The 16,502-nt window shown below is 36.7% G+C and overlaps 3 protein-coding genes across 3 annotated transcripts; 2 read left to right on the top strand and 1 right to left on the bottom strand.

Moving 5' to 3' along the window:
- On the top strand, positions 3,863–4,905 carry LOC18785981 (BON1-associated protein 2). The gene has a single exon (XM_007220862.2). The coding sequence runs from the start codon at positions 4,024–4,026 to the stop codon at positions 4,552–4,554; it is 531 nt and encodes a 176-aa protein (XP_007220924.1). The 5' UTR covers positions 3,863–4,023; the 3' UTR covers positions 4,555–4,905.
- Positions 6,586–8,057, top strand: LOC18787012 (BON1-associated protein 2). The gene has a single exon (XM_007219370.2). It carries the CDS (start codon positions 7,324–7,326, stop codon positions 7,852–7,854), a length of 531 nt encoding a protein of 176 aa, XP_007219432.1. The 5' UTR covers positions 6,586–7,323; the 3' UTR covers positions 7,855–8,057.
- On the bottom strand, positions 10,559–14,660 carry LOC18786780 (E3 ubiquitin-protein ligase At4g11680). Its single transcript, XM_007220409.2, has 5 exons — positions 13,640–14,660; positions 12,808–12,927; positions 12,566–12,698; positions 11,385–11,546; positions 10,559–10,977 (listed from the first exon to the last, which is right to left on the bottom strand). The coding sequence occupies exons 1-5, from the start codon at positions 14,143–14,145 to the stop codon at positions 10,801–10,803; spliced, it is 1,098 nt and encodes a 365-aa protein (XP_007220471.1). The 5' UTR covers positions 14,146–14,660; the 3' UTR covers positions 10,559–10,800.

Here is a 16,502-nt window from a genome sequence, read left to right as displayed (position 1 = left end):
CATCACATCAAGGAATAGAAAAGTAAGCGGAGTCCACACAAAATTAGGAATTGAATTCCTGATTTTGGAGGAATTCAATTTTTAGGTGGGATGTGGTATTCTAATTCTTAGAGACCTAACCTATTAGGAATTCATCTTTTTTACCCATTATATCCTCACACAATTTTTAAAATTCCAAATTCCCAATTCCACATAGTTTAGTAAACAACTTCAATAGGAATCCGGAATCTAACTCCCTTCCCTCAATCCATATGATTATTAAATAACTTCAATAGGAATCCGGAATCTGGAATCTAATTCTCCTCAATCCAACTCCTCCTCAATTCAATTCATCCTAATCCAATTATAGATTATTAAACATGCCATAAAAAGAATATTATAACTTTTATATTTTCAAGTCAATAACCACGTGTTGAAACCAACTATATAATAAAATAAATTTCCACAAAGACCCTCTTGGTATCGTTTCTTAACAAAATCTGGGATTCCACCAATTCCAAAGCATTACTTGAGAAAATTCCAAAGCATGACTTGGGTTGAAAACAACCCCAAACAAATGTTAACATCGTTGCGTTGGGGCGCCTTCCATTGATGCGTCGACCTTCGAAGACGAAATCAACAATTGGTATAGATAGAGAGTGTAGAAGAAAGTATGAAGAAGCACTAGGGTCTTATTGTGCATGCCATACCATGTGAAAAACATTACATAGGTCGCATTTCGGGAGAAGTTCCTAAATGATAAAGAGTCATTGGAGAGATAAATAATTGTAGAAAAGGACTACTTGCCACGAATGACCTAGTCATCACTTATGTCATCAATGGCTGAGAACACTTAAATCATTCACCATTCTACACTGTGCGAAGAGTAGGTCTAAGGCAATTCTATCTTGTCACACATTGCATCTTAACTGATTAGGGAAGAATTTAACAACCAATTCCCTTCATGAGGTCATCATACCTTATGTAGGAAAACAACTTGCATGAAGTGTAATCTCAGTGTATACTATTCTTTCTCTCGATCTCCTGGCATAATAAGAAAATAAGGCACGTGAGAAGAGAAATAGAGAGAAGAAGTATACACCCCGTTACATGTAAGTTTTTCTGCTTACATAAACATTGCATTCTAAAGAATGTATATATAAGATGTTATGAACTCAAAATTGCAAAAATTTTGGTTGACTGGTCATATGGTTTTCATTCTTGAATGCGATTACGCAATCAAGCTGACGACACAGTGCAATTGTTATTTGTAAGCTATGGTCAAAAGCTCAAGGAAATTGTATGTGATGTAACCCAAAAACCTCAAGGAAATGATCCAAAGTTGACATGGTCATCAAGAATTTGTCCAACCAACGACTACAACTATACTTGCTTGGTGTGTAAAAGCACACAAGAAATGACATTGGACATTCACGGGTGCCAAACCCACAAAGAAAAGACGTTGCCAGAGACTTATTATTATTAACTCTTTTTCCAACCTTTTCCTGCCTGCCTACATTAGTATTACTAGTAAAAAGTAGCTTTGTGCTTCAAATTGGATCCAAGAGGGAAATTGGATCGGGACTCCCTTTTCCTTCTACCTTTTTTTTAAAAAGGAAATCCAGTGTGTATTCGCATAAAATTATGGAACTTGTAAAGGTTCTTATTTAGTTAACTCAATAAAATAACAAAATTTAAATATAAATTTTATACTTTCTTATTTGGATACATCAATTTATAAAATAGTGGTAGCCGAGTTTGCATAACAAAAAAGGTGATTGCGGTAGCGTATGTGAGTGATATAGAGTGGTAGTGATGGTGAAAGATTGTTGGAAAAATGTATTATGGGCAATTTTGGTGGTGATAGTGACGGTGATATATTAGATTTTGAGCATTCAACTTAAAACCAGTTGTCAATGCGTGATGAGATTCAAAATCTTTTTAAATATTATAATGCAAAACTTTCAACATTCAATGTAGAATACTCTAAATATGGTGAGATGAGGCAATAATGGTAGTGGTTGTGACTAGGGTTGTGGCAAGGTGGTGATGCATTGGCAACATGGTTGGCGGTGCCATTCCAATCTTGGAATAAAATATGTTAGTGAGGAGCACTTCAAAAATCAAAATATAGAAAGAAAAAAACGCATCTTCACATGTAGTTTCGATCATAGATGAATGTAATGATAGGGTGCATGAAATATTTTTTATTATGCAAGGAAGCTGCTCTTGACTAGTTGATATGCTGGGTTGGACAAATTGGCAATTCCTTAAGGGTTAGCGCCACCAATTGTGGATGATTAGTTAGTAAGTTAGGCTATTAGCTGGAAATTAACAGCTCATAGGCTGTACCATTGTATTGTGGGGGGTTGTGCTGTATGAAGGGGATTGTTTAACTACCGTATGAGTAAAGGTTGAAGGGGATTCTGTCAAATTTGAAGTTTTCCCTGCATTTACAAACTTCTTTCTTTTTTTCCTGCATCCAGACACACCATAAATGAATGGCATGATACTTGCATAAATTTCATTAATGATATACAATAAACTCGGCTAGAAAATAATCCCTTAAATTTGACATTCTTGCCATTTAAATTGCATGAATTTGATATTTAAATTTCTCCTAGCGTGTTGAGGTTTAATTTTAGAATGATAAAAGAAATTAAATCTTCATAAAACTAAGCTATTTAAGAGGCCGATGGTGTCTAGTCTAGTGGAAAATAGCCTTAATTTACAAACCAGTGATCTCATATTTGAACCCCAATAATATCTTCCTAGTTTGTGTGAGAAACCCCCCCTCGTCCTTATATTTTTGGGTCGTTAAGGGATTATATTAAAAAGAATAAAAAGAATGTTATAACTTTTATATTTTCCGAGTCAGTAACCACGTGTCTAAATCAATGTATAGTATGAATCGTATATATTTTAATGTCTTTGATAAGAGAAGGCATATTATATTGTTAGAATAATAGGGCAAGTAAACAAATCAATACAATATGTTTAGAAAAGCTAACACGATTATCATTTCACTTTAAAATACACAATTAGGAGACTGCAGATTAATTTACTCATTGAAGCTTCGATGCCATTAGGTGCCAATTTCTATTCAATTAATGTCTAGAAATGAAACGAACAATTTATTACTTTTCAAAATCTGGGATTCCAATTCCAAAGCATGACTTGAGAAAATTCTACAACCACGCCACACGCCAGAATTGAATTTACTCCGCAGTTGCAAGTTTGCAATTTCTCCTCCTCCACCACATCACCTAATAAATCATACAAGTCACGTTATGACGGAAAAACAGAGAGTAGACATATATAGCCGTTGCGAATAAGTTTGGGCATGTGGACGGAATCGTCCCTGTAGATATATATATCCCCACTACTCTTTGCTTTCTTTCGTCCAAAAAAAAAAAAAAACTCTTTGTTTTCTAATTTTCTGTGAGTTACGTGATTTATCTCACCTATTTAGTTTTAAACATTTAAAGGTTGATAAGAATTTGAGAGTGGATAAGTCACGCAAATACGGATGTATTAAGGAAGTTTTTTTGCAAATATGTCACGTAATGATAGGATTTGAGAATGAATAAGTCATGCAAATACGAATATATTTCTGTTGCAAGGAAGTTTTCTTGCAAATATGTCACGTAATGATAGGATTTGAGAACGAATAAGTCACGCAAATACGGATATATTTCTGTTGCAAGGAAGTTTCCTTTCAAGTGAGCCACGTGATAAGAGAGAGAGAGAGAAAAATTTATCGGTTGCATGGAAGTTTCCCAAACACTAAAATCGTAACAGCCTGGTAAAAGCCCAAGGTCAACTCACCTACAAGTTGGTAACCTATTAATTGGGCGCGTCTTTGTTTGAGTCCAAATTTGGAATGAAAAGAAAATCAGAAACCACGTCCCTGTTTCACACCCCTTTCCTCACAGCCTTCCTCCAGATACCCTTATAAAAGCATTTCCCCACCACCCTATTTCTCATCACAATAACATTAACACAAGCAATTCACCAAACACCTAACGTCCACTTTTCATAACCATGGCAACAACGTCCCGGAAGCTAGAAATCAGAGTCATATCCGCCGAGAACTTGCAATTAGATCGAAAACCCATCAAGAAAAACGCCTCTGCGACTGTCCGGGCCGAAAAGGACAGCCAGTTTCGCACCACTTACATGGACACCGAAGGCGGCGCCTACCCCAAATGGAACGAGAAGCTTGTGCTCGACTTGCCATTGCATGCGAGGTCCTTCACGGTGGAGATTCAATGCAAGACTTCTTACGGAGTCAGGACGATCGGAACGGCAAAGATTCCGGTGTCGGATTTCGTGGGCGGGTTTGTGCCTGAGGGCTACCTGCATTTTTTGAGTTACAGACTGAGAGATAACAGGGGAGAGAGAAACGGGATTGTTAATATTTCGGTGAGGATGCAGGTGCCAGAGTTGAAAGCATGTGCTACGACGTCGTCTCATTCGAGCATGGGATTTCCCGTGGGAGATAGCAGCTTTGGCGGCGGTGGCGTGGCGACTGGAGTTCCCGTTTGGTACGGGGCGTATCAGAAAAATTATTGAAGAAAAAGGGTTTGACTAGTTGGTTTATTAGTCACAAATCACCAAAAAATTTGTGCGTAAATATTGGAGTAAACTTTGTCGAACGACAAACTTCCAATGTTCATGAAAATTTATGCAACAATTTAATTCATTGTTACAACTTACATTCCCTGATTTTTTATATTATTCATGCACTTAAACAATCTTTGCATCTTCTTTTGAATGACATCCACACTCATTTTTGCATTGTCAATCAATTGACGTTCATATTTCCAGATGACGGGTATGTCAAAAATTTAATTAGCTGGATGAGGAATTGTTTACCGCATTTATTCTCCACATGTATCATAATATATATATATTTTTTTCTAACTTACAATCTCTTTCAATTATGTGAAAGAGATGTTTTGCCTACCTTACGAGAAACACTTGTGTGAAATAAAAATAACATTGTTTCGCTATTTCTGGCCAATCATGTTATACCACGCGAAATAACTTTTTCATGTGATAGTCTATAATTGACCGGAAGTAGCCTCGGTTACACACAAGTTTTCCTACTATCGTATGTATACCCAGAGCTACATGGAACAATATCATCTTCTCCCGCTGCCTTAAACTAGCCTACAGAGCTTGCTCACCATGGGCGCATCATTAATCAAGCAAGACCATGTTTCTATGAACTATCAATCATTAGAGTATTATGATAATAATCAAGAATAATATGAGTTATCTCCGTATAGTATATTATTAAAAGATGCGTCAAATTTGAATTATGCATCCCTTCCAAATAAAAAAAGAAAAGAACTATTGCAAATGAATTAGAGTAATAGTCCAACATTATATTGTATTATAAACGACGAAACACTCTGGGAAACCAGTCAATACATATCTCCTGCCGTCTAATCTTGAAAATTGGCATGGAAATGTCTACCCTTTTTTCTTTCTCTAAGTTCTAACGCTTAAACAACACTTTTTTTTGTTGGAAAGAACAACACATTTACAATGCGGCATAACGTCATAGTCAATGTTAGAGCAAATATTTCCGTCTCCAATCACAACACTCCACCTATAAAAAAAAATTATTTGCAAAAACAGTCAAGATGAGATTCATCAAAAGAAAGAGTATGCAAAAAATACTTTTAAACGTTGAGGTTCGAGAAAACCAACGTGCATTCCAACTGCGATGGAATACTATAAAAACCAATGACGTGAAATTTAGGGAAACTGTGGGGTTAACGTCATTCAAACAGCAGCCACAACGGTCGAATAAGGCAGACCACATTTGACTTAATTATCCAATGACTTTGAGAACGGCGTTGCTTTGTGTCACTGCTAACTATAGAAGAGGGAGAGAGCTTTCGCAGAAGCACAAGTGGTTCAGTAGCAAGCCGCCACATGGCCGAGTGGCTATCCCACGTTAATGCAAGCGAATCCTAAGTGCATCAACACGTTAGATTCATCCATATGTACACGGGCGACTGCTTACAACAATTTTCCCAACACACTACCAAATCCTTGCAGTTACGCAATTGTTCTTTATGTTTTGTGTTTGGTGAGGCCAATGTTGCGGCTCATCGTTTAGCTCGATTCACTTTATTCTTAACTGAGAGTCTGAGACTACCATTTGGTTTCAAAAAAACAAAAAAAAGGTAACTTTCACTTTACTAATTGAAAAGTTGTCTAAAATTCTGACTTTGCTACCTAAAGTTTTTTCTCCTATCAATTTTCTATCTAATATTTATTTATTTTTTTATCACTTTCATATAATTAAATTATTAAATTATCTGTTAAATGATAATGTGGCAATCAATGACTCACTAAAAATCAAACATATTGTGTCACATCAGCTGATAAAAATAAAATGATAGATTAACAATTTAAATTTTGAAAAAAAACCTGAAAATTATTATTATTATTATTTTTTAACTCTCTTTCTTCTCTCGGCAACTAACCCGACCTACGTTTGTTCGAAGAGAGAGAAAGGGAACAGAGACAGAGGAGGGGATGGGTTGTGAACGGGAGAGTGTTTGTTTCGTTGCTGGGGTGGGTTTTTTTTGGGACAAATTACTAGGTGGGTTGGGTTCTGCAAATTATTCACCTTTTTTCGCTAGTGGTGGTGATCAATTAATAAATACTTCTGAACATATATTTTGCCATGAGCATTACTGTTTTAATTTTTTCTTGATGTTGTAGTGATCTTGTTGATGAATTAATAGTTTACCGAATGAGTTGAAAGAGAGGGGGTGGGTCTTCGTGGTTGGTATGGTAGTGGAGTGGAAGGGGTGGTGGCTGGTCGGAGATGGGGTAGGAGGGGGCTGGTTAGGTATTTTTTCAATGCTTTTTAATTGATGTTTTGGTAATTGAGAGAGAGGGGATGAAATGATAGAGAAAGAGGTGGAGAGAGTTTTTTTTTTTTATTTTTTTTATTTTTTTCAATTTTAAATTTTTTTATAAATATTTATCATGTTTTATAAATGTATCTATTATTTTTAAATAATTTGTTGATCTCTTTGTTGCCACGTTATATACCACGTCATGAGTTAACAGTGTTTTTGACGGCTGATTGACGTTGGTATAAAAGAATCAGCGCGTCCTTGTTGGGGCGCGTCTTTGTTTGAGTCCAAATTTGGAATTTTAAGAAACTCAGAAGCCACGCCCCTGTTTCACACTCCTTTCCTCACAACCTTCCTCCAAACACCCTTACAAAAGCACCCCCCCACCCTATTTCTCATCACAATAACCATTAACACAAGCAATTCATCAAACACCTAACGTGCACTTTTCATAACCATGGCAGCAACGTCCCGGAAGCTAGAAATCACGGTCATATCCGCCGAGAACTTGCAATTAGATAGAAAACCCATCAAGAAAAACGCCTCTGCTACCGTCCGCGCCGAAAATGACAGCCAGTTTCTTACCACGGACACGGACACGGAAGGCGGCGCCTACCCCAAATGGAACGAGAAGCTTGTGCTCGACTTGCCAATGCAGGCGAGGTCCTTGACGGTGGAGGTTCAATGCAAGACTTCTTACGGCCTCAGGACAATCGGAACGGCGAAGATTCCGGTGTCAGATTTCGTGGGTGGGTTTGTGCCTGAGGGCTACCTGCATTTTTTGAGTTACAGACTGAGAGACCGCAGGGGAGAGAGGAACGGGATTGTGAATATTTCAGTGAGGATGAAGGTGCCGGAGTTGAAAGCGTGTGCTACGACGTCGTCCCATTCGAGCGTGGGATTTCCGGTGGGAGATAGCAGCTTTGGCGTCGGTGGCGTGGCGACTGGAATTCCGGTTTGGTGCGGGGCGTATCCGAGAAATTATTGAAGAAAAAGAAGAAGAGAAGAAAAAGATTGGTTTACTTGTCACAAATCACAAATTTTTGTTTGTAAATATTGGAGTAAACTTTGTCCAACTACATACTCAAAATGTTCATGAAATTTTATGCAACAATTTTATTCATTGTTACATTACCTGATTGGATTATACTCATGCTTAACCAATCTTTATATTATCGGTCGAATGACATTCATACTAATCTTTGTATTGTCAGTGAATTGACATTCATCGGCAATACTAAAATTTAGTTAGCTGAATGAGGAATCGTAGAATTATTTACCACATTTATTATGCACATGTATCATATAATTTCTTTTTCTTTTCTTTATTTTTAATGAAAGAATATTCAAACTTTGAATCTCTTTTAATTATGTGAAAGAGATGTTTTGCCTAACCTAAGTGAAAAAACCAGAGCTCCATGGAAAACTATCATCTCCTTCCGCCGGCTTTAACCAGCCCACAGAGCTTGCTCACCATGTGCACATCACCAATCAAGGAAGACCATGTTCTATGACCTATCAATCACTTTCATCTGAAAGTATAGTTTTTATTTATTTGTGGAGCTTTAAACTATTTTAAGTTATTAGAAGATGTCTCAAATTTGAATTTCGCTCTATTTTCCGGTTAAGAAAATATAAAAAACTGTTGCAAATGAACTAGAAGTAATAGTCCAACATCATATTGTATAAAACACTACGGTAAACCATTCAATACAAATCTCCTGTAGTCTAATCTTGTAAATTGGCGTAGAATTGTCCACCTTTTTCTCTCTTTCTCAAGGAGATTTGAGAAAACCAACATGCATTCCTAAGGACACTGTAGTCATTGAAATAATTGACCATCTGACCTCTCCTTCCAATTCCCCTACCTCTCATAATCCATATAAATAACTCTCTCACAAATATCCTAAAGCCCAATGTAATATTTATGCTTTTAAATAGTTATATCTTATTATTTTCTCATTTAAATCTCAAATTTTCTCTTGTTGATTGATAAGAAGAAAAAATATATATAAATGAACGTGCATGGTAACTATCTCAACCAACCTAATTGACTAGTTTCTAATCTATACATGCAGTTTCTTGCTGCCCTACTTTTGGTTTACCCAGCATACGTAGCTGCTCTTGGTACTCCTTAGCTTTGATGTTGCATTATTTTGCTCTTGATGTTGAAAAGCATTGGTCAGAATGGCGCGTCCGCAGGGGAATATGTGAAGTGTACTCATTAGTGAGTTGTATGAGAGAGATCAGTAATGCTATACATACTTCTTTGAGCAGAATACAAATGTATGGGTTTGATTTTTTTTCAAGCTATTCTCATTTAAGATGACTTAGAAGATGTTAATGATGGACAGGAGTTTAGAATTTCACAAATTTCATATTCTCGGTAATAGAGGTTCAATCTTCGAGTTGGCGTGGACCAGTGAGATTTTTGCATTGCCAAGGTTCCTCGCAGCAGGGGCAGATGGTTATTTCCTAAAGGGCATCACCAATCAAAGCCTTCAATCTAAACTGCATGTATAGATTAGAATCTAGTCAATTAGGTTGGTTTAGACAGTTACTAATGAGCATGCTATGTTAGTGAGAGGTTGATGTAAGAATTGTAACTATTGATAGCAAGTACAGATAAGAAATTGTACCCATGAAACAAAATTTACAGAAGTTTCCTTGATGCCTGTTAGTTTATGTGAGTATTGGTGGCAATACTTCATATATTATGTCACAATTAATGATAAAACCTCAAGAACTTCATGTATCTGGGGGCAATTAATAAAAAAAAAATGCTACATGCTCTGTTACACATCCAAATTATGATGGACCTCACAAATTTTCATCTGAAATAGGTTTGTTTGAGCCACCATCTCCATTTTGATCAATTTCCAGCCATGCTCTGTTAACCTTACACTAGCATTATACATCGAGTGTAAATAAGAACAAACTTTTGGAACTTGTATTTTATTTTTCTGCAAAACAAGCTTGTTCACATGCCCCATTATTCCGTACAACAAAATTTAAAAAAGAGAGAGACAGAAAGGAAAGTATTTTCTGGCAAGACAAACAGAACCAACTTTAAAAGGAGCAAAAAATTTATGGTTTCATAAGAAATGGAGTTAGAATCAATTAATCAACTCTGAAAAAGCAAAATACATATCCTAAGAGACTCCAAGGTTGAGGTCAATATAATTTTCAGAGTTGTTAATATTTAAAGAATATAGCTGATTATACTTTTAAACATTTGAATATATTTAAATAGTATAGTCACACGACTATATGTTTAAAATATCGAATATTTTAAAGGTAAAATTGCGCAGCTATACTTTTTACATATATTTAAATATATATTGAAGGATAGGAAATCACGATTTCAGTGTATTTATATGTAAATCTCAATTCCAATCCGAGAGGACAAAATACTAGGAGGAGTCGCGGTTCGTGTTAAAGTCTAAAACTTCTAAGACATGTCAAACAACCCTCATCCGAACCCCTTCATGATGGCGCGGGTTGAATCATAATATATGCCTATATTGTTTTTAAACCCAATATTTACCGACATTTTGCCAACACATGGAGGGATGACTGTCCCACATTGGCGACTGCCGCGGGTACAATTCTTTGTCAAAAAACCTCCTAAAATATTTACCCATTCTGATAAACCATTTGACTTTACGCCTTGTACCAGAGGAAACTCGAAATTGGTCGCCAAGAATCTGAATCCTTCACATAATGACCATTGTAACCATCTACTATATTTTTGTTTTTCAGCATTACAAGTTGGTTGACATTAGCATATACATATACATATATATAAGTTAACGGATATATTAACACCGAATAAAAAGAAAAATATTAAAATAGAGATACACTTGCAGCACCACTGAAGATATTCATTTGCTGATGAACAGCATGCCATGATCAGAGAGAAATTTGATCCCATCTACACTACGCCGGTACCAATTTGGTTACTAGGCTTTAAAATGTTGAACTTGCACAGGGGGCAGGTAGCATTGATGTATAACCATTTGTCTATGCAGCTGCAGTGAAAATGATGATGGCAAGGAAGTCCGCGTAATTCTGCTCCATTGTCGTAAACAGAGAGACAGATGCAACATTCCTGCAATTTATAAAATTCATGTGATACGGGCAGTCTGTTAGAAGGCTTCTTTGCAGTGATGTACTGCGAAACCAGCACTTGCATGCATACTATATATACAGACAAAAGATTGTACGGTTTCATCCTAGGACTTTCAAATGGTATGAATATTGGGAAATCTAAGAACTCCAAACCACCTAATCTTAGATTCATATCAGACCTTGGTTTTCATAAAAGAACTTGGAAAACGAAATGGGGTTGTAAGGGAAGGAATGCTGACAAAAATCAAAAGATCAAAAGCTATGCACCAAGAATAAGATTACTGGACAAGCTATGGTACTTGAGCTGCCAAAAATACATAACATCATACAAGTATAAAGCAGCTAGGAAAGGGATAGGACCATATTGAAAGGTACATGGAAACTTACAGCATCATCCTGGGAAATAACATGCTCAGCTGGTGCGTGAGTGTTACATTCGGTCATTAATCCTTCAGAAGCTTGGGCCTCACCGTTAAGTTTCTCAAAATTACCTGTCTTGCGAAATTTGAACTTTGGTAATCTATCAATTTCTTCCTCTGTTGCCCCCTCCTGTTTTCATGCAGAAGTGATATGAAGTCAGGTCAGTCATATATTGACATATATGATTGAGTAGAAAGGGATTATTTCTTAAGTGCAAGATAACCAAATTAAATCAAGAAGCCAAACAATTATTTCATTCTTTTCCCCTTTCATAACCTACTACATCATGCAAAGTAAAGAATCCTCCAATTCATATGGATCCTCTCCATTCAGATAGTGAATGGAAAGGATCGATTCTTCAATCGCAACTGTCACGTGGAATGGGCCACCTTGAATTACGGTGGCACATATAAATCTAGAACTTTGGCATAATCTTCAAGAAAACAATGTCAGCAACATGTAACTCAGTCATGGTGTTTTCATGTTTCTTTTCAATCAAAGAAGATTTAACTATATAATAATCTTCTATCCAAAATCCAACAGAAAAGTGCACCAGAAAATTCAATATTTTAACAAACTCTAAAAGGAGTTCTCATATGGTCGCCCATAAAATTCTAAGAAAGAACTCAAATTGCCAACTGCTTAAGAGAGTTCTTCAGCAATATACATTTACTTACAATAAAGATGCACAAATATTGTGAAAGTTAGGCTTTTCCTTCAGAATCAACAAGTAAAACAAAAATGCCTATTTGATACAGAATTGAACTCTTTCGATTCGAGGGACTCAAGCTGGTGCCAATTACATAAGGGAAGGGAGGAGAGATGAGAGGGATGAGAAGGTACAAAAGCTTTTTTGAATCCATTATAAATTTCAGCATGAGATAAAATGAGCCAGCAATAAAGTTTGCACGTGTATCACACTTAACAATATAAGAAATCAGAACATGCAAAACACAACCATGAACAACAAGCTATTAGCCTATTGCCACTTATCACAGTTTCTTATTCATATATTGCCATAATTTGAGCTTCATGTGCACGTATCAAGAGATTATTAACTTGCCTATTATTCCTAAATATGCTATATCAAGTTAACTCTTTCAACAAAATAACACTAAAAATTGCATACATTCCTTATGGTTGTCTACCTGATCTGTTACAGCATATAAGATTGCAATTATGCATGGCAGACAGCAGCAGACTGCAATTCCAACAAGACATGCAACAGCAACACATATAACGACGAAGAGCATATCAAAAGCTAGAAATGTAACACAAAGCCTGCAAAATAGAACCGCACGTGAGTAGTTAAAACACACACACACACACACACATTCAAGTCAATCACTCAGAAGAAACCACTTAAGAATAAACTCTATTCAATCCTAACCAGTATAGATGAGGTGAATCACATAGCAAAGTCTGGCCACCATCGGTCACCCAGTAGAATCCAATGACCCACCAAATAAATGAAAACATGGTATTGGCTGACTCCAGATGCTTTGTGACACTGTTGCAGTAAAAAAAAATATATTAAAAAAAACATAGTTATATGTACTTTCATGGCATACAGCCACACAAAGATTAGCCACATGTAAAGATAATCACATTCAAAACAAATGGCAACCATAACTAACGTTAACCAACTTATTGCATTTTAAATTTTGCATTACAAATATGATGTGAAAAAAGGGTAACATCCCATGTGGGGATTCAATCAATGAGGCCCCATTTCCATTAAACATCACCATCTAGATTCATCCACACTTCAAATAAACCACAAACAGACGGAACTTAAATAATAGGTCTGTCCTGCTCATTTTTACATATCTAAAAAAGGAAAAGAATTGCACTGAGAAATAAAAATTTCAAAGCTTGACAAATGTGCAACAATGGATGAACAGCATACCGATTCCAGAATAAAAAAAACGCTTACTCTGAGTTTTAAAAACCATGTTTTTTATGTCAAAGGACGGGCCAGACGCAGCAGAGCGACGACCCGGGAGCGGATTCCCCACCGGCGGGGGGACAGGAGACGGCCTTACAAACCAATTGAATATATATGCAAGGTTTCCTTTTTCCAGAAATGAAACATTTAAATCAATATCCACACATTTATACTATTAACATAATATGAATTTATATTCCTAAGTCCTAAAAACAATCGAGAATAATATGCATAATTGCACAAGGAGCCTAAAAAAAGAAGCTAAAAACTCTACCTTGTCTCATCATCAGCCATACCCTGCTCACTCCCATAATCTTCAACATCACTTCCAGACCCCAAACTGCCACTCCCACCACTTCCCCAACCTACCTCACCAAAACCCACCTCACGTCTCCTCCTATACTCCACAACCACACACCCAACATGGACAACACACTGCAAAATATACCCAACAACCCAAATCCTCAAAGGCACCACAGGCTTCTCCTCCATGCTCAACCCCATCACAGTGAACCCAACACACACAAAAGCCAAGTTCCATAGCAGGTCCAGAACTATGACGGGCTTCGAGTAAGCCCAGTAGCTCTGGCGCTCTTCCAGCTCCTCCGCCGCGTTCTCTCGGACCCGAAACGAGGGCTCACGAAGCCTCATTCGGCGCCCGCTGGCGCGTCGAAGGAGCCGCGCAGCGCCACGCAATGGTGGCGGGGTGTGGCGCACGAGCCTCCGGCTTCGGAGGAGGTCATCGGCCATTGAATAGCCGAGGAGTGGTGAAGTGTCCATGGCCTACTAGAAAATTCTTTTGAATTGGGTTTGATTTTCTGGGAATCGGGTTGTATTTGGATTTTGGGTTTGTGATTTTCGAATGATCAGAGCGGAATTTATGTGGGTTGCTGTGATTCACTTGAACCAGAGATTTGAAGGTTGAAGATGAAGCATTTTGGAGCTAAAATTGGGTTTTTGGAAATCAAATTGGGGGATGAATAGAAAATTTTGAAGGTTTAAATTGAAGCATTTAGGAAGAGCGAGAAGATTTGAAAGGTGAGTGAGCTGGTGTAGAGGGAGAGCTTTCTGAATTTTGGGTTTGGGATTTTTCAGTGATTTGATGGGGAGTTTGGTTTGGGACTAAACTGCTTTTGTTTTTTTCTTGGTATTTTGAATTTGAAGTCTGTGAACTTCATTTTCACCAGAAGAAAGAGTTTGTGTACTTTATGGTTTGATTCAAATTTCTCACTTTTCACATGGGAAATTGCAATTGTGGTTCTAATTGTTTGGCTTTGTGTGTTTGAAATTGAATTCAAATTCCCAAAGCAATATTTTTCCTGGTAAATAAGATTTTATACAATGTTATTTTGCCTTTGTATTCATTGCAAACAATAAGGTAAGGTTTACAATATTAACTCATGGTGTCTCTGGTGCCTTTTTGTGTTGTCATTGTTCAAACTTTTTTAAAAAAATTAACAGAGAGCAGAAATCGAATTTTAGACCTCTTACAATATTAAAACGAGAAGTATCGGCAGACTAAAAATTAGTTAATAATAGTTAAAACTTATTATATTCGAATTTTCAACTACCTTCATGTTTCATTATCACTGAGCTTATCTTATATTGTAAGTGTTTAGGGTATATTCAAATGATAAATGCATATGAAAAAAGATGTCATAATTATGTTACATCTAAAGTTCGATTCTGATTAGTTTCTCTTTTTGCTTGATAAACTCATAGAAACAAGGGGATGTTGGGAACATAGTTTATGTTGGAAAGTGGAAACACTAGTGATTGTGGAGGATGAGTGAAATGAGAGTGGATGATGATGTATTTGTCGGAAGAAATTTTCCCGAATGCTTTTGAAAGCTGAAAGCTTCAGGTGGGATAAGATGTACCTACACCCACCCCCGCGCCCACTGGCTCCTTCTGCTTGGCTCCCGCCACGTATCCGATGCAAAGTTGCCGCCGAATGTTTTCATTTCGCTGGCGCTATATTATCAGTGCTCATCTGTTCTGCACACTGTTTTTATAAAATAAAACGGAAATATATATATAATATTTTAAAAAGTCAATTTTCATATTCTTGTAAATTTACTTTGCTGAGTTATAACATTATTTATTTATTTTATTTCAAAAAAAATTTTAAATAAAATAAAAACCATTTCCCTACTTTAAGAGTATTTTCATCCATTTGTTATGACAAAGACAAGGGAAACAATGACTGTTACTATTCACATAACTAGTGTTTGCCCTAACAATTTTTTTGTTAGTTTTCCACTTATTAGAGTACTTTTACCCATTTATCATGGCAAAAGGCAAGGGCCGTTACTATTTATGTGAATAGTGGCAGCCCTTGCAAAGGCTTGTGGTGTTTCCACTCATTGTCATGGCAACCACTATTCACATAAGATATAATGAGAGAAATTTGTATACAGTTTTGGTGTGGGAAGTGAAGAATATGACTAAGTATTTGTTTAAAAAAAATTCAAAAAATTTTGGTTTTATTTTTTTAAAAACAAATTTCGTTGCTAACGTCAGCAAAACCAGGCTAGAGAGCAGGTTGTTTTTGCCTTTGGACTGGCCCAGTTTGCTAGGACCCAGCTATTGCTCAGGCAGCTTAGGCCCGCTGGAATGCCAACCTGCAATTTGGGCTCCCTCCTGCCCTGGCAAAGGCAACCGTTGGGATTGCTAGTACCTTGACAACCCAAGAACAACCACTATTCACATGAGATATGAGGAGATGAATTTATATATAGTTTTAGTGTGAGAAGTGAAGAATATGACTAGGTATTTATAAAAAATAATATCTGAAAATTTTGGTCTTTTTTCCCTTTTTTTCATTTTTGTTATTTAAATTAGATGCTGACGTCTCACAATAACGTTAGCTTGTCCAGGCAATAGCCCAGACAAGTCTTTTCTTTGGGCTTATCTAGGTTGATGGAGCTCAACTCTTGCCCTAGCAAGACTTGAGCGTTGGAAACACATTTGGAGACCTTGGGGACTTCTTGCCCGAGTTGGGGCCTCCCAGTGAAAATGCTCTAGGAGCCCTATTTCTCTTAGAAGAAAAACAAAACCTTTAGCTTCTCTTTTTTCTTTATTCTTTATTCTTTTTGGGTCCAAAAATACAGTTTGGCATGAGAATATCATAAAAT

This window comes from Prunus persica, chromosome G2 (genome assembly GCF_000346465.2).
Source record: "Prunus persica cultivar Lovell chromosome G2, Prunus_persica_NCBIv2, whole genome shotgun sequence".
NCBI lineage: Eukaryota > Viridiplantae > Streptophyta > Magnoliopsida > Rosales > Rosaceae > Prunus > Prunus persica.
The sequence above is the reverse complement of the archived record's forward strand: the minus strand, read 5'-3'. Positions and strand labels throughout refer to the sequence as shown.